Consider the following 21,691-nt stretch of genomic DNA (forward strand, 5'->3'; position numbering starts at 1 on the left):
AATAAATAAATAAATAAATAAAAATTGATGCCTTAAACGTCAGCTTACAAGAGGATTGGAATTTATGGCTTTTAACTATAAATTCAGAGAAGCAGTTAGTTGCCCAAACTTTTCTATGATTCTAATTATGGATTAGAAGTTCCATGTTTTGAGACTGTATTCCTGGCTGCAAAGTATTTGTTTGCTGTAGCTATACTCTGAGAATAAACTCAGTTTTAATACATGTTTAAAAGTCTCTATTTCACAACCCTCAATGAAAGATTCCTCTTAAATCTTACCTCCTTGTATACGTGCTATTACTACGAGTTCCACCAGCTCCCCAGTCGCTGGGTCCAGTTTTGCATATGAAAGAGTGAAATTCTTTTTAAAATTAAAAAAAAAATAAAAATAAAAAACAAACAAACAAACAAAAACCAACTACACAGAAATGGTGGTGGGGAAACCCTGTTACAGCTCCAACTGCAGGACAGGAGGTCTATAATCACTCACTGCTTGACAGAGGATCTGTTTTCCTCATTTCATCGATTATAGGTTCTGTATTTCGGGTTTGTAATCCAGACCTAAAGCTGAACTTCTGCTGAGTATTTAAAACAAGCAGAGCAATCTTTCAGCAGATTTAGACTCCCTTTGTTTTGTCTAAAATGAATTATGCAGCTTCTGATAATCAGCTTAATGATCTGACCTGGCAAAATTGCTAGTGCTTCAGCAGACACCAGGTGCTCTCAAGGAAATTAATGAAAAAAGTGCTTTCTCTTGGGGAGGAAACTGACATTCTTGCAGGGCATGGTATGGTTGACTTGTATTTTCAAATCAAGTCTTTTTTTTCCTCTTTATAAAGCAGTTCCTTATTGCCTCAATTTTTTTCAATTTATGCATAACAAATGAATAAAAGATTAAAGATAGTTTGCCTGAAGTTCCTACTCATTCAAAATATCTGTTAATTAGAATGCACAGTGCAGCTTTTCAGCTTAAGCATCTCTCAGAAGAGCTCCATCTGCTGACACTGCGGGCAGCTTTAAGGAGACGCTTGCAAGGTAATTTCCCTGCATAGCTGAGCAAAATGCATTGTAATGTGACATGAGGAATAAGGACCATTTCAGCATGGGAGAATTTACAAAAAATTAAACACTTTTCACTTCTCCCTACCTATTTTTTGAGACAACAGTTCTTGCTTGAACATTAAAAAAAAAAGTTATAAGAAAATGTCCATGAGGAATGGTATTTAACTAGTACAATTAGACTATTAACCATGCAAAATGGAGGAAGCCAGTGTTAGTGTATTAAACAAATGAACTAAGAGTGTAATAATAAAATCAGCAGAGCCATCCTTGGGGTTCTCATATAAATATTTTTTGACAGCAGGTATCATTACAAAATGATGTTTCTGATTACTACTGACACTTCAGCTCACCAGATAGCGAGTGCCATCCTAAGGAGCACTGCTGCTACAGGCAAATTTATTCAAAGGAGATGCTTTAAACTAGAAACGTTTGGACATTATCAGAGCTGACGAGAGGTCGGACTCAAACTAGCAAGACAAAAAGCAGACCGCAGATGTCAAAGGTTTTTTTTTATTTCTTTTTGGTGCAGTGTTGAATACTGGATTGAATGTATTACTGGATCTCACATGTTGTCTTGAGAAAAGTTGTTTGCTTGGCCTCCATCTACGTTTTCAGGAAAGAAATGTGAGGCTAAAGCTTTCCTGTACAAAGTGACAGACATGCACACTCAAGAGGCTAGGAAAATACAGTTGGACCAATGTAGACAAAAAGTTCAGAAGTGAGATATTTTTTCCTTTTTCCTTTTCTTCAACTGTCACAGAAAGTGTTGAGTTGCTTAAGGCATCAGAAGATATTCCTTCTGTGCAACCTACAAACTTAGTACATAGAAGTAATTGGACAGATATATTCAAACAAGCTCATTTACTGTTCCATGAAATCTTCTAGAATAATCACATTATTGAAATAAATTAAAAAAAAAAAGCAAAAAATAGATGCTACTAAATTTAGTGAAGGTATTATTCTAATGTGTGTGCTTTTTTTTTTTTTTTTTTTTTTTTGGTTAGAAGACAACAATGGATGGTCTCTACAGTTTGACAAACACTACGCAAAGAGCAAATACAACAAAATGCAATCCCTGTACGCATTTCAGACCAGGATATCGGAGTGCTGTAAGTTGTTATTATTGACAACTCCTGGAAATAAATATTTAGCAAATGGGCTTATCAGAAATAGAAATGTAGTGCAGTTTCATTTGTAGTAAAATAAAATTAATGTCTCAGACTAAGTATTTAAGCTAATTTCAGTTGCAATAGGGGTGACTCGTTTTCTGTTAAAGGAGTGCTAAATGTTTGCCAGTTAGGAGGGCAATATAAGTGTTTAATTGAATACATGAATACAGCTGAAAAGATCATGAAATGCACATTTTTCAGAGTGAAATGAAGGCAACGTTCCTTCAAATTCACTTTTTGACTCAACAAATATTTATTGAACCCTACTCTCTGTTGCACCTACAGTCGTTTGTCCATTCATACAGAAGTGGTCTAGTATGAGCACTAAGATTAATCACAGAGATGGAACTTTGCTCATTCTGGTAGATGTAAAAGATTCAAATAATCTAAAAAGTCAAAAAAATTTTGAAAAAATATAGCATGCCATCTTCTTGTATCAAGCCTAAAGCTCTGTTGTAAAAACTCTTTCTCTGTAGCTAGGAGTTGAAATGTTTTCTTAACGTCCCTTTATGTTTATTATTAGGGTATTCCTAGATCTATATAAATGATGTAAAAACAGAGTATTCCTTAATTTAAATTCCATTTGACACAGGCAGGTAGATCCATCTTTGAGCTTCACTGTTCTTTCACACTGTATTTCTTTCCTCCGCATCCCATCACAACGCAAACCCAATCTCCCACCACGTTCATGCCTTCCTGCAGTGGCGGGTGCTGTACCAGCAGAATGTACATGCCAAGGACTGGAGGTCTCCTGCGATGCTGCCAAACTGCGTGCTGTCCCTTTGGTCCCTTCAAACATCACCATGATGTGAGTAGAGCATGATAGGGTCTTGTGCTACGTTCAGGTTTGACAATAGGTTCTACAGCCATTTTAGAACTACAGCAGTGTAATTACAACCAGTTGGCTCAGCTGGTGTTTTTGAAAGCATTGAGACTCTCTGTTGACAAGTCCACTGAGGTTTGAAGTACAGATTTTCACTGCATACCGCAGGAGAAAAGGAACTGAAAAACCGCTTAAAGTGGTCGTTCCGTATTTGTAACAGTGACTTGTGCTAGCAAAATAAATAAATAAATACATAAATCAGGAAATCTAAAGAAATTTTAAAAATAAATATTTCATTTAGGACTTTTTCATTGTTTCATTGTTCTACGATCCTGGCAATATTCCCCCTCTATATTCTTGCCAATAGCCTTGATTCTAGTAAAACTACCTCCTTGAGCAAATAGCTCTCAATTCAGTGCCTCTGAACAGGCTGTTATTTAGCAGGATTTAATCTGAGGTGAGTCATCATACAGATACATAGGTGTACTACGCACTCCTAGAAGAGATCAGAGAGTGGCTGGTATTGCTCTTTGTTTGCCAGCACTTCTTTGAGAGGCCACTTTCTGTATGATGAAGAGCAGTATCAAATGTCCCAAGGATCTTTCCTGAAGAATCAAAGGTACAGATCTCTGTTGAGTTTCTGTTTGTGTTTGGATGGGATTCTTGTTGGTTCACGTTCAGGAGTTCAAATACAGTGCAGAATGTCATATGTATTTAATACGTATTTAAACTGGCTGCTGGCTCAGAGACAGCAAAGGTTTCAAAAATAAAGGTGCAGCTATGACTTTAGAAAAAAGCAGTGAAGCTGACTAGGACATGAAGCCTAAATGGTTTTTGCTCTAGTCAGAACACCTAAGTCAGTGCCCAGTGCAGACGGGGATGTAGAGAAACACAAATAGGGAAATAAGCTGTATATGCATTTGAAGTTTGAAATAGATCTGTGTTTTATTTTATGCTCAAATATTTTCAATTATTGGATTTAACCAATATTTTGTCTTCTTCCTCAAGAACATTGAAGAGTATTCTTAGATGATAAAGTATTGGGCTTACTGCTTAATTGAGTATGAATACTGAGAGCCTCGTTGTGTTTTTATTAATTAGCAGCATGAAAGATGCTCTTACAGAGTAAAAAATCATTGCAGCACTGTTGGAAGCTAGTGAGGACTGCTAGTCTCAGTGAGCCCAACCCATTGCAGTTGTTGGCTGCCAGGAGACAAAAGCAAAAAAATATATATGTATATTTACTGCCTGCATCACCAACCCTAGGACAGCAAAATGGCAGACAACAGAGCTGCAGAATCCTATCCCATAAGCAAACAACAGCAACACACCACCACTTTTTTAGGCCCAAGGCAAGGTTATGCATCGGTGTCTCCATGGTCTTCACCTGGTGTTTGTCTTTCTTTCACTCCTTCAATTCCCAATGAACAGACCTTTTATTTTTCTCATGTCAGTTATCTGACATGAGGGCTGAATGAACAGCAAGTTTCCAAAGGAAGCTTCTTTTCTCGAAGAGTGTGTTTTTTTTCTCAGAGTGAAAACTACTTTCCACCCTGACTGGGAATCTGCCAGCTCTTTAGAGTGCCCTGTGACACATCTTGGATCAACCGTGTAGTGATAGAGACCCTGTCACAGGTCTACAGATGATATTCTTGGTCTTACACTCTTAAAATTAGTTCATGCTGTTTTAATCACATTTTTTTAATCGTCTGGACAGGGAGGATTGAATGGATACTGTCTGTATGAAAAGTGGAAAATGGGAATAACAGCTGCTTACAAAATTACATTGAGTAAAATAATTTCTCCTTTCGTGCCTTTTTACAGTCTCCATTAACTCAAACTCACTTCTAGCATAAACACTTTACTTGGATTGGTTGATGCAAATGGATTTGATTCTGTTTAACTTTAAAAAGAGAGTATGACAGTAAAAAGCACAGCTACATCTTTTGGTTAATGAGCTATGCAGAGGCAGCCCAAAACATATAACCTGACTCTACTGGAAAAAGCCAATTATTATAGAAATTTCTGCCGAATCCTTTGATTTACTGTGAAAATGCATCAGAATCTGTGAAATTGTTACAAATGTGTGAAATAGGATAAATTCATCCTCGATATACCTACAGAGCAGATTTACTGTGTGCATTCATTCCTACAGGTCTCTTCAGAAGAATCTGCTAAGAAAACTTTATGCTGACGTTTTCAGAAAATACCAAGACCTTAAAAACCTGTAAGGAAGCATTTAAACTTAAAATATCTATTAAGATCTTTAAATATTCATTCTTTCTCTCATTTTCTCTGAACACTATACAAGCCTTAATGTGACAGGCTTCAGTTTGCACTCAGAATTCTGTTTTGTCCTACACTCCAGTACTTCACTAATCATGTAACCTGTTTGGTTCAAATAATTCGATTGGCATCCTTTTTTTTTTTTTTTTTTTTTTTTTTTCCCCAAAGCTACAATTTCTGTGTATTTAACTTTTCTTATATTGATTGGTTTGTACTAGCAAAATGTTAAAATTTCATCGTGTCTGAATGAAGTTAGATTTATAATGAATGGCAACGTGCCAAAGGAAGTGGAAGCATGAATCATTTACTCAGCAAAATCAAAGTTTGAAGAGTTAGCCTTTCCACTGGAATGGGAAGCTTACTCACATGGCATTAGTTTTTACCTCTGAATGTGTCTGCTACCAATCTGCTGATGTTGTAGAATCATAGAATGATCTGGGTTGGAAAGGACTTCATCTAGTTCCAACCCCCTGCTATAGGCTCAACTGGTCAAGTTATCATAGCAGTATAATAGGGTGTGTGTTTATGATGTGCAGTGCTTATGTTGTTCGAAAATTGTAGCTTTTAATGAGTTTGATTGAAATAAAATTAGTTCCATTAAGGATTACATGCAAAATTCTAAAACCAAACGTTCCTAGGAAATATACATGGATGTCAACTTTTATGGCAAGTGTTCTATACTGCAGCACCATCTTGTGTCCACGATGTTAATTAAGTACCATTGCCTTAAGGACTTTAAAGATGTGTTTTCACTAAGAGTATAAACATACCTCCCCGAGGAAGGTATATGTTGCTAACATGAACTTCACACGTCTCTGAGTGTATGTGTTTAGAAAGCTCTTGAGCAGTGAATGTCATGGACCCATTTTGTAAAAACTGGTGTTTTTGTCACTGCAGCAGGAATCTCAGGGCTGATCCATGTGGAGATTGAGTGTAACCATTTCCCTGTTCATTGTAGGCAAACCAAATGTCCCTTTAAACACATTTTATATTTCTGCCACGATTTTTTTATTTCTTTTAAAACACCTCTGCAGTCTCTGCAACTCTAGTTCTGAAATGATAATTGTCAAATTTAGGATGCCAGAAAGTTTGACAGCCTCTTTTCCAGTTTAGCTGATAAACTGTAATTATTTCCTTACGCTTCCTTTGACTTTGCGTGCTACAGAGAATTGATTTTTGTTGGTTTTGTTCTATCTTCCTAGGTATCTTCAGGATAATAAAATCAGAGCTGTGTCCAAACATGCATTCAAAGGTTTATACAACTTGACAAAATTGTAAGTATTGCTTTAGGAATATTTAAGAGGAACTGGAACAGCTCTGAGAATTGCTGCGGATATCTCTCTCTTATTTGTTGTAACATTAGGAAATTATATAACGGTCCAAATCTTTATCTCCATGGTATGAACGAGAAAACAAAGATTGAGAGCTATCTCTGCTCTGTCTATGTACATTTATCTGACAGGACAATACTCTGACAATACAAGTGGGCTACATAAATCACTCCTATTGCCCAAATATGCAGAATGGAAGAAGGAGACAATATGATAGTCAGAAAGAATGGAAAAAGGAGTGAAATACAAGCAAGATCTTGCACTGAATTAGAACTCTTTAATGTGCTATTCTGGTTCATGGAAGTGAACACGAGCAGCCAGTATCAGGAATGAAAAGAACACTTTTCCCATAATTTTGCAGTATCTTTTTGTAATGGAGTTCAGACTTCTAAGGAAAGAGCTGAGTCAAAGAGAAGATGCATAAATTCCATCATTCAGTTCAGTCTTTTGTCTCTGCAGTGTTTGTGAAGGGATTTTTTTTTTTTTTTTTAGTGTTGTACATCTTACATTTCCTTCACAAGTGTGTTTGGTTATCTGCTCTTGCAGCTGCCTTTATTACCTTCCCAGATCTTTTATAGTGCTGCTTTTGTTTCCTCACATTTCTTTTTCCATAGTTTGGGCATCTCCATTTATGACGAATATCCTTAGCAAAGACTGGATGTGACCCCAGAAAATTCATGGAACTAATCATTCCACATAATGAAACTGGAATGGGGCTCAAAATTAGCATGGTGAAGGGCTCAGCATGCGTTGTTTTCTTATCTATAAGACAAAATATTTCACATAAATGTTCAGAAAGTCCTTACTGTGGTGAGTTCCTCTCTTGCTATCTATCTATATGAGTTGCTCTGGCATTTCAATGAAAGACACATGCCTAAACATCTCCTGATGCCAAAGAAAGCTGGTTTTCCTGGGGAGACAGAGGCTGGAATCACATACCAGTGTGTGTTTGCTTATAAGTGGGCTATTTTTCAAAAAGAAAAAAAAAAAGAAATTTTCCACAGTCAAAAATAGCAATAATAAGAAATTGCATCAATTATCAAGGAAAAATCTTAAAACACGTTTTCATGCATCTGATGCATCTCATTTGTTTGTCTTTTATTGATCTTGATTCAGATACCTGAGTAACAACAAGATAACCAACTTGAAGCCTCATGTCTTTGAAGATCTCCATAAACTTGAATGGCTGTATGTAACTTTCTCATTGATATGTTTGTCTTCTCAAGCAGTAATTAAAGCAAATTAAAGGAAATATTTGGACTGTTTAAACTTTTGTGCATAGCAGTACTTTTGTACCAGATAATATTTAAGGAACTCATGCTGCACTTTGTGGGGAAAAAATGGAAAGCAATTACTTCCTCTAAGTTAAAAATATTTCTAAAAAATATTACATTATTCTGAAAGAAAGTGAATATGAGTACCCTGACCTGCTATGCAGTAGTGTGCCAATACCATCTAAGTAGTTTGAGTGAGTATTTGAAGAATGCGACTTCAAATTATGTTGTCTTTTATCATCTGTTTAATTTAAGACTGTAGACAGCTCTCAGTCTGACATGTGTTTTGCTACAATTTACAGGATAATTGAAAACAATAGGATAAATCGGATCTCTCCATCGACATTTTATGGGCTCAAATCACTTATTCTCCTGTAAGTATGGAATAAGAACCAAAAGCGTTACTTAAAAGAACAGAAAGATCATATATAATAAATACATACATCTGTTTATAATGGCTGTGATTGCTCATCACACTGTATTGTCTGCTGTTGTAGAAGAGCTTCTATTTCAGAAGCATCTCCACGCCTGTGGAGCCCATCTTTTCACACATAGACAAACTGCCCAACTGTGCTTGTGAACTATCACAATCAATAGGAATGGAATTGCTTTTCCTGAAGCCACGACACAGGTCAGAGGGGATGTGTGAGACCCTACACTCTGTAAAGTGAATCTACAATAAATACCCTGGGCAAGCACTAAACTCAGTCCCAAGAAAGTCCACAAAATTTTCTTAGCAAGTATGCAAGCAAGAAGGATGGCAGTGAACCTGCTGCTTTTTCTTGCATGCCAGAGTAGATTTGGGCACCAGTGGGCATCAGTGGACATACATTATCTGGAAAAGTGTAGGAAGATAGGTGGGGAAAGTGAAGCACAAACTTACAGCCCTGAGAGGACAAAAACATGCCAGCTGCAGCAGTGGGTGCTGGTTGCCCTCTGGGAGGTTATGGGGAGCCAGCACTGCCCCATAGCTCCTGCTCTTACTTCCCTTTCCAAAACCCTGCCCATAACCTGCCCCTGGTCTCCTGCAGCCCAGAGAGAAGCCTCCCTCCACCTCCTCCTTCCCACGTCACTAAGAGAAATTACATGTTATGACAGCACAGTCAAAATACTCGCAATGACTTGCTTTGTTTAATTTTAAAAGCTATGAAATAAATATTTTTCCTTCACCCGGTAACTGATGCGATAAGGAAAAAAGCAGTGTTTCACAGACTTGTATAGAATTTCAAGAAAATAATAGTATCCCTAAAGCTGTGAGAAATGAATGAAGCTTTGCGTGCTTTCTGCCTTTTTTTCAAAAGCACAAGTGTAAGAGATTGTTTTTTTCCACAATGTCATTTTTTGCAAATATAGCCACCTATACTGTTTGTTGTTGTTTCCAGTGAGATGATGAATAATTCTCTTGCTCATTTGCCTGACAAACCTCTGTGCCAATATATGCCAAGACTGAACTGGCTGTAAGTATACCTTGTTTTCCACTAGAAAAATATTTTCTTTTCTTTGTATCGCACTTCTGTAGCACTTTTCATAATGGACAGTGGAATGGAATGATCTTACAGAATGCCTGCTGGTTCACAGCGGGGTTGATGACCTGGAGTCATTAGTCAGGTGCGCAGAGAAATTAGATGTCTGGTTTCTGTTCTCTTTCTTGCAGTCATAATGTTCTGGTAGTAGCTTTAATTACATTAGAATAACAGCCTGATTGCAATAAATTTATTTGCATGTTTTGTTTTTATGTCCTAGAGACTTGGAAGGCAACCATATTCATCACTTAAGAAACATCACTTTCATCTCCTGCAGCAATTTAACTGTATTGTAAGTAATAGGGATATATTAGCTAGAGAGAATGAGCTGAAATTTTCCTTTAATATCATGGTTATTTACATGTAAGGAAGCTTAATTATAAATGAGCACCATACAGAATAACCACTGTTTAAATTTGTATCAAAACTCAGCCTTCGAATGTCCAGCTAAATTTCGCTGAAGTGATTATGACCAATATTAAGATTTAGAAGTTTTCAGTCTGACATTTTACTTGGAAAAGAAGGGAAAAAAAAATACAGAACAGAAAGCAGCAAAAGCGCAAACCACGTGGCTCATTTCTTCATTTCAAAAAGTTCAAGCCTGGTTGGTTGGCCCAACAATTTTAGAATTGTAGAATTCTCTTCAAAGTTTATTTTGTAATGTCACAATGACTTCACAAATCCTGTCAGCCATCTGATAGATTAGTAGCCTGCCTGTTCACTTCCAATTTTTAATTCTTCCGCGGTACTCCTATTCTTGGTTTTCTCTTTGTTCATTGAATCCAGATCGTTCAATCAAAGATCAAGTGCAGTAGCAGATGATATATGGGTGAAGGAGGAGTTGCACAGCCATGAGCCTATGTCTAGAAGGCTGTTAGGTCCCAAGCCTTCTAGCCCAGTTTATCTTTCTCCTGCTCTCAGATTTATTTTGATTTCCTATGGAAAAGGAATGTTTGGGGCGAATAAAGAGCACTAGAACAGCAGCCTCGCTAAATGAGCTTGCCAGAAAGAACAGCCTAAACATTCAAACTTCTCCCAACAATTAGTTTTATTCCTGGAATAATCTTGAAATCTCAAAGCAGTCAGTAGTTAATTGTGCCTTTCTGTTATTCTGCAATACTTCTGTATTTTAGTTGTTGGTAGGTATACCAACACAGCTGAAAGAGCACACAATATATTCACATACGTGCAGCTAAAGTAATTTGTGCAATTGAGTATCTGATGAGCTTGTTAACTGAACAAGTGAGGCAGATTTCTGAAGATCCAGATAAGAAAGAATCTTAAAAGTTTTGAAAAGTTTTCTTCAAAGCCAAGTAGACCTTGAGCAGCAGAAATATATGTTTGTTTTCTCCTTCCAGGGTGATGAGGCAAAATAAAATCAGATCTTTGAATGAAAACAGCTTTTCTTCTCTCCAAATGCTAGATGAACTGTGAGTCCATTTCTTCTCTTTCTTGTAGAACAAGTCACAAACTTTCATAGTTTATTTTCCATATATCAATTACCATAAATTAAAGGTATTTTACTTTCTTTTTGATGCAAATAAAATAATAATAAATTATGTATTTAATGATATCTCTGAAATAACTAGACCAAGAGAAATCTGGTGTATCTAGGTTTCCATGTTATTTTAACAGCATTCTTCTATAGTTCAAGTGTTGTAAAATCTATCTAATACGTAATGTCCTATTTGTCAAATAGAATGAAACTCTGTGTCTTGAAATTACAAAACTCTTCAGCAGAATTGTTGAACCTACTGAGAACTTACTACATCTCACCTATGGCTGTTTCTGCAGGGACTTGGCTAGCAATGAGATTGAATCACTTCCTGCATATGTGTTTAAGGATCTAAAGGAGCTTTCACAACTGTAAGGATTCTCTGTTATTATTATTATTATTATTAGACTGTATATTACTCATATGATATGCTTTCATTCATGAAAGCCAGGGAAAAAAAGAGCATCTCTGTTTGTATAAATCATTTAAGCTTTGCCTAAAAAACACTTGACTCAAAAGCAATTTCAGACGTCACTTACATTTAATTTTATGTTCACCATTTTGCCCAGAATAATTTTGTAAAATATGTAATTTTCATATCCAAAAAAAGACCAAAGTCAAATTCTATTTTTTTTCTAGATCTTGTTAGTGTATGCAAAATGACCTATGCTAGCTATATCAGGAGAACTTCATCGTTTTGATGGGAGTTTTTAACATGATGTTATGATTTGGCTCTAAAAATTAAAAGGGTAAGAACTTGATAGAGATGCCTTGTTAGCAAGTGTTTCCCTCTTGTAAAAGAGATCCAAAAAAGTGTAAGATATTATGAAACAAACAAAAGGCATTCTTTCTTTTCCATAACGTGCATGGAAAAATTCTCAAGTGCTGAAAAGTTCCAGTCTTTCTTACATAATCTGCAAGATTATGTCACAAAACTGAAGATCTCTCCACAGAGAGATTGTACATTTAATCCTGCATTGATTTTAAAGTAGGAAGACAGTATGGGGAGGCAGCAAGACTCCCCAGCGCACTCTATAGCTGTGTAAACCCAAAGTACCTTTTAAGAAAGCATTGTTTTTTTTTTATTATTTTATTTTTTTTTTTTTTTTGTTGTTGTTTTTCATTGCCATGAGCAATAGTTTTACTGCAGGTTAACCCACCTGTGCAAAGTCCCTGTTCTTACCCTTGCCAGACACAACTGAGAACATCTTTGTTTCTACCCAGGACCCAGCATGTGCAATACCTTATTTTTCTGCTTTTCCAGCACTCTTGGGATCAATCACAACAGGCTGGGATAATCAAGTGTAACCAGCTGCAGATACTGAGCTTTCATGTTAAATTTACCTTATCTAAACAAAAACATAAGGAAGAGTTATAGGGAGAAGAGATTAGAACTATATCTACCTATATTCACAGAAATGATTAGAAAAGCTGGATTTTGTCAACTACCAAACTAAACTTTGTTTCTAAACGTGTGCAGTTCAACTACATTCTTTTACTTACTCAAAACCTTCAGATGTCAGGTTGGGGATGCAGATATGCATGTGAATGTATGTGGCAGTAGCATAGCTATGAAGCATCTGGCTACTCTTTCCATTGGAAGAGTATTTAGCAAGCTGAATAACACTACAGAAATGATGTTATTTATATTCACAACTGCCAATAGAGCAGGTCCTTCCTAGAGGGCTGAAAAGTAGTTTTACTTTATCTTTGAAGAGGCTGTAAAGAAGATGTATAACGTTACTTTAAGTCTCTGTTGTATTTACAGGAACCTTTCTTATAATCCAATCAAGAAAATACAAATAGACCAGTTTGATTTTCTAACCAAACTCAAGTCCCTGTAAGTATCAAGTTTTTCTATTCAAATACTTCAGCTATGTTTTCTTTGTGATAAAGCACATCTTCTTCAGAAGTTCATAATACAAAACGTGTTTTAAAAGAAATTTCCTTTGAACCAGATTGTAACTATTCAAAAATTTCAGCCTGGAAAGTAACTACTAGCAATATTCAAATATACCTTCATTTAAATACAAGGTTCTTAATGGATATTTCTCAAACGAAAAGAAATTATGAATATCCACAAAGGATATTGTCTTCTCAACTGTTAAAGAGCAAGATTAATGCAACCCAGCTTTGATCTTGCACAACCTGTTCATGGGGTTAAGAGTCATGTGAAGCTCAGTAGGGGCTACTGAAATGCCATGGGTAGACAACATTAGAATCTATAAAGGCAGGAATTCAAAAGGACATTGATGTACGTACAGGTTTTATTGGGGGTCTATTTCACCTCTTACAGAATCTACTACTAACACCATTAAAAAAAAAAAAAGAAAAGAAAAACCCACAAAGCAATCATGGTTTGGCTGTCTTGTCAGAGGGGGTGGGATTTTACAAATCTTTGTTAAAGAGTTGAGAGGAGAATTTTGTATATTGGCTAACACAGCAGCTCTAACGCGAATTCTGCCAGCTTGTAAAGACTGTGTGAGTAGGTCTGTACAAGTTACAGGAAAAACAAGTATCTGAGCACTGAAAAGAATTATAAGTTACCTCTTTAGCATTCAAGTTACAGCATATCCTTCATTCATTATTTAACACTCAAAGAACTCGTGCAACTGAGTGCTCAGGATCTTCCATATTTCAAGTTGGAACAGCTGATGAACCTTAAGACAGATCTACATGAAACAGTACGTTTCAGCCCTCAGCCTGTAGAATATCCATTGCCTCTTTTCCAGCTTAAAATAGTAGGTATAGCTAGGGAAATCAAGCCCAGGATTAATTTCAGGGCTTAACTAAAATTTATAGGTTTCTATATTTGGGGATTTATTCTTGTCTCATAGCAGAATTTTCCCAAACTAAAAACCATTAAGATTGATACTTTTATCCTCTTTTGCCTAAATATACCCAGAACTCACAAGCATTTTGCACTCAGGCATTTAAAAGTGGATTCAAACAGAGTTCCACACAAGGAAAACCAAAGGTTTTCTCAGGTTACACATCTAATTATTTTAGACTAGAATACAGAAACTGAAGTTCTGTAACTGCACAGTTACGCTTTATTGGTCTACTACTGTGGGAGTATTAAAATATATTTTAAAAAATCAAATAAGAAATCCTATGTATTTGTCACTAGAAGTCCAATGTTTTCCCTAATATGCAGAATTCTGTGTACCGGCTTCCTGCTGCTTCCTTGACACAATAATAAAATACTGCATGTCTGCAGTGATGTGTTTGCCTAGTAAAGCAATATTTGGGATAGAAGTCAGAAATGTAAAATATCACTACTGGAACAAGTTATGATTTTTCCAGGGATGGTGAGAGAGCGTTGGTAGAGCAACACTTGGGAAGGGCAATCATTGATCGCGCTGCTGAGAGCACCAAAACTGCCTTCTTTGAGATACTGGAAAAAATAGCGAGTTTAGTAAAATTAAGTGTGATTCATTTTGTTCCACTTTAGCTTTTATTTATTTTTATCCAAAAGAATGATGGAGTAGACACAATTAAGTTCATCTCTAATTTCATAACATGAATACCCAGTTTCATCATATGAATACAATGTAAATGCTCACCAAATTTGTCTTTCTGCTACTGAGTCTCTATTGCATTTTATTGAGAATATATTGTTTACAGCAGCTTGGAGGGCATTGAAATTGCAAATATCCAGAGAAGAATGTTCATACCACTGAGAAACCTTTCCCACATGTAAGTAGATCATCATTTCAGCTTTTTTTCTTTGGTTGTAATTTCATAGTTTGCAGATTACTGAGTAAGAAAAAATAAAACTGTCAGAAAAGTGGCACACAAACAGTTATTAGATAATTTAAAATTCATTTTTCTTCTTTTGAGATATGTTTTCAGAATGTTTACCAAACAGGTTTTATTCTCTGGCTACAAAGATAGAGCCATTTATTTTCTGTCTTTCTTTCTCACGACCAGATATTTCAAGAAGTTCCAGTACTGTGGATATGCCCCACATGTGCGCAGCTGTAAGCCTAATACTGATGGGATTTCATCCCTGGAGAATCTTTTAGCTAGCATTATACAGAGAGTATTTGTCTGGGTTGTATCTGCCATCACTTGCTTTGGAAATATTTTTGTTATCTGTATGAGGCCTTACATCAGATCGGAAAATAAGCTCCACGGCATCTCAATAATGTCTCTCTGCTGTGAGTATTCCATGCATGAAAGTAGAAGAATATTGTTTTAATCTGCTCATAGTGTGTACAGTATTTGTTATTACAATATGGTGACACATTTCCAGCATTAGATTTACTGAACCTTCATGCTCATCTGAACGGCAATACAAAATGCCATATCTTACACATCAGGAAGTCTTGTTGGATGCTACCTTTGTTTTGTAACAACAAACTGTTGATAAATTCCAAAGGTTTCATGATTCTAGTTCTGTAGACATTGTGTCAAGTTCTCAATTTCTTCAGCAAGAAGAAAAAATCAAATTTTTTTCAAAGGCCCAAAAACCTAAATTCTGGTATGTGTGTTTGAGTAAATAGCAAATTGCATCTGTAAACACTATTCACAGCATCACAGAGTGATGCCCAACCCACCCTCAACCCCTGCTGTGGGCTGGTTACCCCCCACCAGCTCAGCTGCCAGGGGACCCATCCAGCCTGATCTTGAGTCCTTCCAGGAATGGGGCACCCGCAGCCATCTGGGCAGCTGTGCCAGGGCCTCTCCACCCCCTGGGTAAACAATTTCCTCTTAATGAATCATAGAATCACAAGGTTGGAAAGGACCTACAAGATCATCTAGTCCAACCATCCTCCTATTACCATTGCTAGCACAAGCACTAAACCAGATCTCATAGCTCCTCATCCAGATGCCTCTTGAACACTGCCAGGGATGGCGACTCCACCTCCCTTGGCAGGACACTGCAGTGCCTGACCACTCTCTGAGAGAAAAAGTTCTTCCTTATGTCTAACCTAAACCTCCTCTGGTACAGCTTGCAGCTATTTCCCCAGGTCCTGTTTGTTGCCTGGGAGAAGAGGCCAAAACCCTCCTCGTCACAACCTCCCTTCAGGAAGCTGTAGAGTGCAATGAGGTCTCCCTTGAGTCTCCTCCAGACTAAACAATCTAAACAATTACACGGGATTCTGTTACCATTTCTAATACCCCATCTCAGTACAAATCCATCTAAACTTAAATATTTCATGAGTGGTATTAGTTGCATTTTTAAATGTAATTGTCAGCAGGGTATAAAATTGCAGCATTTCTATATACTGCATGTCAGTGATTCTTAAATTGTTATTACTTAACCACTGGAAAAATCTGAGCACCACGCAAAACTTCTAGTCACTGAGACTATATATATAAGCATGTATGTGTGTGTGTATACATGAGATACCTTCAGCTCTGTGTTGACAGCTCCTCTTCAATTTATAGTGTTAGCATTGCAGAAATATTTGTCACTGAGCCTTTTCTTGGTAAGTCCATGTAAAATACAATAGGGGAAAGAAGAGGTGTCATGATATTTCAATATAAGCAATCAAGGCTCATTGTTTCTCTTGCTGCACTAGACTTGAAAATGTGAAGCAAATGCTAGAATTTAATAATTATTTTTACCCTGACATCATTATTGAGCATTTGAGGACTGGTGAGCACATCCTAAGCAATCTACAATACCAGCTCACTCATTCTAATGCTCCAAAAGGAGCTCAATGAATGTTACAGCAATCCCTCTAGTGTTACCCTAGGCATGCGTAGGAGCTTCCTTCTGCCCTTCCCTGCTAAGCTAATCAGGAGGAAGAGCATTGTTTATGTTTGCTGACTGCTTTCAAGTCTTAGTAGAAGCCTGTGCACATCAGTTTTGAATTATTTTAAGATGGACAAATCAGAACTAAACTTTTAGTCCAACCCAGAAAAGGGTTGAAAGCATATTTCTACAAAATTGAAGTATGCTTTTTCAGCTTGAAAACCAATTTTATTCAAGAATTCAATATATAAGGCTGAGAACAGCTATGAAACATAGACTATTAGTTCAAAGAAAAGCTGACAAAAAGGAGTAACAGAGCTGAATTATGTGGCCTTCACTATAACTCACAGATATCATTCCAACTCTAACATTGATTTTATAACTATGTATTAGCTGACTTACAAATGTGTACTAATGTGTGCATGTCTGTTTTTCAACAGACATATACACAAAGAGAATGGGAAATTCAGATGTGTAAATAATGATGTTAAGCACTATGCCCACAGGTGCTGACTGTCTGATGGGAATATATTTATTTGTGATTGGAGCTTTTGATCTTAAATATCGTGGAGAATACAACAAGCACGCTCAGTTGTGGATGGACAGTATTCATTGTCAATTGGTGGGATCGCTGGCTATTCTGTCTACAGAGGTGTCAGTCTTACTGTTGACTTACCTGACTTTGGAGAAATACATCTGCATAGTTTATCCTTTTAGGTGTTTGAAGCCCAGAAAATGCAGGACAATTTCCATTTTAGTTCTTATCTGGATAATTGGGTTTGTTGTTGCTTTTATTCCACTGAGCAATAAGGAATTTTTCAGGAACTACTATGGCACCAATGGCGTCTGTTTCCCTCTTCACTCAGAGCAATCAGAAAGTTCAGGAAGTCAGATTTATTCTGTTGTCATTTTTTTAGGTAAGTTGCCTTTCTTCCTGATACGTGATTAGAGCCTTCCTTATATACAATAATGGACCTGATTTTCAAACAGATTTGACAGCTTTGTTGGGATGTTCATGTTTCACACAGACATTTTCCAATCTATTTTGTTATATTAGGTTGATACTTAGGTATCTTAAAATGTATGAATGGCTCAGAAGTTGGAAAGAAGGTAGGATCATTGAGTTCCTGAAGGAATAGATTTTTGCCAGGGAAGTAAAGAGAAGAACTGCGCTGTTTGGCTCCAATAGCAAACATTTGTCAGGTGATGATAATGTAATAACTGGAGTAGAGATTCCATGTTTGAGTGAAGACCGTTTAATTCTATGGGATTGGCAGTTTAGAGCAAGGATTTTTCTTTATTATCCAACTTGCAAACAAGCGATGTGGAATTGCCGTTCTGCTTTTAAGAAGTAACTAATTTAAGCTTTTTCAACAGGTGTAAACTTGGCAGCTTTTCTCATCATTGTCTTTTCCTATGGAAGTATGTTCTACAGTGTTCACCAAACAGCTATTATGGCTACTGAGATTCGGAATCATATCAAAAAAGAGATGACACTGGCCAAACGTTTTTTCTTCATTGTATTTACTGACGCACTTTGTTGGATACCCATTTTTATTTTGAAACTCCTTTCTTTACTGCAAGTAGACATACCAGGTACGTTCTTCCCTTTGCGATGCTGTTTTGACTGTGCATGAAGATAGTTTCTCATTTAGAAGAACAAAGAATTGAATTATTGAATTATATTACTATAATGAACTATATGCTTATTTATCTCCATAGATGAACACACAATATAATGAATTATACTTTGCTTTATTACTGCACTGGACTATATTACTATCATCAACAAGTTTAGTCACGTTTAATTCGGACAAAACAACAAAAAAATCAAATCTTTGAAGTCTGTCCCAATAGAATATTTATAAAATATATCAGATGATTTTGTAAACCAAGCTTGCACTGGATTGGCCTTTCTCATCTTCTGGCTTTTGGAGATTCTGTTGCCTAACTAGGGCTCAAGACAATACAAAATTTCGTATCTCGATTTAACCATATCATTCTTACCCTGAAATAACTTTCTAGTGCAAACCGACACTTCAAGCACTAAGTTATGTAAAATCAAGCTAACCTTCTTCATGCTAAAAATACATTCCGTGTAAAGCCAGTAAAAGATTAAAAACTATACCTTATTTCCTTTTTTCTCATTTTAATGCTGGCACACGATAGAAAAACAGCTTTCTTATGTAGATCCTGTAAACTGTGTTGGAAAGAACACGTTAGCATAAGGACCAGCAGTGTTGGGAGTTACCTCTTCAAAGTTTTGACTTAAATGTCAAATGTGTGAAAATCAGGTTCATCATGTAGAATAGTTTTCGGTTATGTTAGGTCTTGTAAAATGCTTCTTCATGAAGTTATCAAACAACTTCAGAAATTTTCAAGAAAGCACTGCAAGCAGAAGCAGATGTATTCTGAGTCAGAAAATCTACAATAAAACTTGCTGAACCACAGTGTGGTCCTGGCAAGTAAACATTCTGCATTAGGCAGACTAGGTTAAATAGTACTAACTCATTTTAACTAACTCAAATGAAAGACATCACAGGTGGTTGTCTAAGATTACAGAAGTTTTAAACCCCATTTCTTTTTGGGGGTTTCTTTTTTCAGGATAGTAATTCTGTTCCTTCTCGTGTCTGTTCCTGACATCCTAAACAGTAAGGATGAGAATGGGCACACGGGCACTGACACAGGCAGGAGAACAGGAAACCATGATAAAGGAGGGAAGTGTAAACATGGAGACACTTACCAACAGGGCAAAAAGGAAATACAGGTGTATCAAATGCACTGAAAAGAACAGAGTAGTGGTGCAGAAGAGCAAAGCCAGGATCTGAGGGGAAAAAAGAGTTAGGAGATACAACTTTGTGGGGGGACTTACAATGAATAATATTGAGGAGAGGGAATATAGATCACAGGCAGAAACAGGAACCAAAGTAGAGAGAAGATGCGAGAGCAAAGGGTAGTGCATACATAATAGTGAGAAGAAACAACCTGTTGTGATATGAAGCGTGCAGCCATCCCTCTAAGCAGGAAGTTCTGTTTCATAAACATCAAGTGCTCATGTTAATTAATGGGTAGAAATGCTATAACGCCTACTACAGCTTCCTTTCTTTTTCTCTCCCCAAGGTACCATAACATCTTGGGTAGTGATTTTTATCTTGCCAATAAATAGTGCTCTGAATCCTCTTCTCTACACTTTGACTACACGACCCTTCAAAGAAATGATTCACCAGTTTTGGTACAACTACAGGCAAAGAAGATCCAAAAGAGGCAAAGGCAGTCAGAAAGCTTATGGTCCATCTTTCATTTGGGTAGAGATGTGGCCAACGCATGAAATCACACCAAAGCTAACTAAGCCTGTGCTTTGTACAGACTCCTCTGATGCCTCTGTCACTACACAGTCAACAAGACTAAATTCCTACACGTAAATACGTTTGGAATCTTCACAGTGGTATCTGCACTGCTAGCTTCACGCCTGTGGAGTTGCTGCTTTACAACAACGATGACAAGTGAGGGAGGTATGATGCCTGGGTTTCTGCACACCAGAACTCAAAGCAGGAAGAAGCATAGTGTGGCTGCTTGCAGGTAGAACCAATATATGAAGTATTATTTCCACCTTGCAACAGTTCCTGCTATTTTGACAACTCATTCTAGTTCAGAATGAGAAGTCAGCCTCTTCTTTCTTTTTTTCCTCCAGCAAGCCAGGAGTGTGGGGGAAAAAAAAATGAAGTGACATTTAAAACATCTCATACTGAAATCAGAACATTTCAAAATCATCTATCTTTGGGGGAAAAAAGGCTATTTTCAATAAACTTTTTATAATTAAAAAAAATATCCATTTCAACAGCTGTTTAATTTTTCAGGGTTGACTGGTTTCATCTTTAAAAACATACTCCTCAAAATTTCTGAGTAGCAGACTTTTTAGACTGCATACAGTTCTTAAAAGCTTCTGGGAATAGCACTATGATTTTCATTTCACAATTAAATGACTTTATTATATTTGTCAAGGTCAAACAGGTGGAAACGTTATTCCTTTTATCAACTGTTTCACCCATACAATTGTTCTAATTCAAGCAGAATCAGAATATTATTTTTTAAATGTTTCTCAACTGTGTCCTCCAGCTGTTGAGGAAATTTCTCCTTTTGGAAGAGTTAGGAAGCCCAAACTAAGCACCCCAATATCTTGATGCTGCTCTTCTCCTCACCATTTCATTATGAGCTACACTAAATAGCTCCCAACAGCTTACACACTTCAACAGGTTTCAGCCTTTGTCTATCTCTGTATATTGAATAACAGGAGAGTGCCAAAGAGATGGATGTCAGTGTCATCACATATACATTCAGTCTCCTGTATACCTGAATGGATGCATTACGGCTAAAAAAATTTTAGGAACACCACAGTTCAGCACTTTGTGGGCTGAATTTTCCTCCCTATAATAGAACAGCACAATGTCATCCATCTGAAACAAACTTCTACACCCCCCCAAAAAAGTGTTAAGGATAGATGTAGAGGCAGTTCTTTTGCATACACATACTGAAGATCTTTTCCCTTGAGAATTACCATGATTTCTTTTGTTCTTTTCGTACCGTATTCACAGCCCAAATGGCCTGGAAGCCAAGAAGATAAAATAAATTCTTTTGTATTGGTGATTTGAAGCTTTTTAAAATGAAGTTAAAAAATACTTCCAGTGTTTGCACTTAACTTCTTAATAATGTAAGAAGTAGAATTAAAAATAGTGTGACTCACACTTCAGCTGTTTACAGAACTTTGGATTATCTTGAAATCAAGTATCTACTGTACGTTCAATCAAAATAAAAGATTGTCCATTGAACAAAATGACTTCTGTTCCAAGTTGTTTGGCAGCATTTTGAGTTACTGGGAAAACAAACAAACAAACAAAAGAATATCTAAGTGGAACCCGGCAATGTAGATCACCTTTAACCCAGACACTCAGAACTCAGTTCAACAGGGCTTGTGTAATCCAAGGCTCATTCAGAAAGCTGCTCCCCTGCTTTCAATAGGATGTC

The 21,691-nt window shown here is 36.7% G+C and overlaps 1 protein-coding gene across 10 annotated transcripts in view; it reads left to right on the top strand.

The window, feature by feature from the left end:
• RXFP1 (relaxin family peptide receptor 1) overlaps window positions 1-21,500 on the top strand; it is a 57,064-nt gene extending 35,564 nt beyond the window's left edge. For 8 of the 10 annotated variants that reach the window (XM_085222009.1, XM_085222014.1, XM_085222010.1 and 5 more), the window contains 16 exons: window positions 2,066-2,170; window positions 2,933-3,038; window positions 5,209-5,280; window positions 6,542-6,613; window positions 7,787-7,858; window positions 8,247-8,318; window positions 9,327-9,401; window positions 9,688-9,759; window positions 10,826-10,897; window positions 11,262-11,333; window positions 12,731-12,802; window positions 14,590-14,661; window positions 14,896-15,125; window positions 17,176-17,586; window positions 18,047-18,265; window positions 19,790-21,500. In XM_085222009.1, coding sequence (XP_085078135.1) covers window positions 2,128-2,170; window positions 2,933-3,038; window positions 5,209-5,280; window positions 6,542-6,613; window positions 7,787-7,858; window positions 8,247-8,318; window positions 9,327-9,401; window positions 9,688-9,759; window positions 10,826-10,897; window positions 11,262-11,333; window positions 12,731-12,802; window positions 14,590-14,661; window positions 14,896-15,125; window positions 17,176-17,586; window positions 18,047-18,265; window positions 19,790-20,091 — 2,034 coding nt within the window. In that variant the 5' untranslated portion in view covers window positions 2,066-2,127 and the 3' untranslated portion in view covers window positions 20,092-21,500. The remainder of the gene's footprint in view (window positions 1-2,065; window positions 2,171-2,932; window positions 3,039-5,208; window positions 5,281-6,541; window positions 6,614-7,786; window positions 7,859-8,246; window positions 8,319-9,326; window positions 9,402-9,687; window positions 9,760-10,825; window positions 10,898-11,261; window positions 11,334-12,730; window positions 12,803-14,589; window positions 14,662-14,895; window positions 15,126-17,175; window positions 17,587-18,046; window positions 18,266-19,789) is intronic. The other 2 variants (XM_085222008.1, XM_085222016.1) reach the window with 2 other exon arrangements.
• The last annotated feature ends 191 nt before the right edge of the window (window positions 21,501-21,691 follow it).

The sequence above is a fragment of the Meleagris gallopavo genome, chromosome 4 (assembly GCF_905368555.1).
Source record: "Meleagris gallopavo chromosome 4, MGAL_WU_HG_1.1, whole genome shotgun sequence".
NCBI lineage: Eukaryota > Metazoa > Chordata > Aves > Galliformes > Phasianidae > Meleagris > Meleagris gallopavo.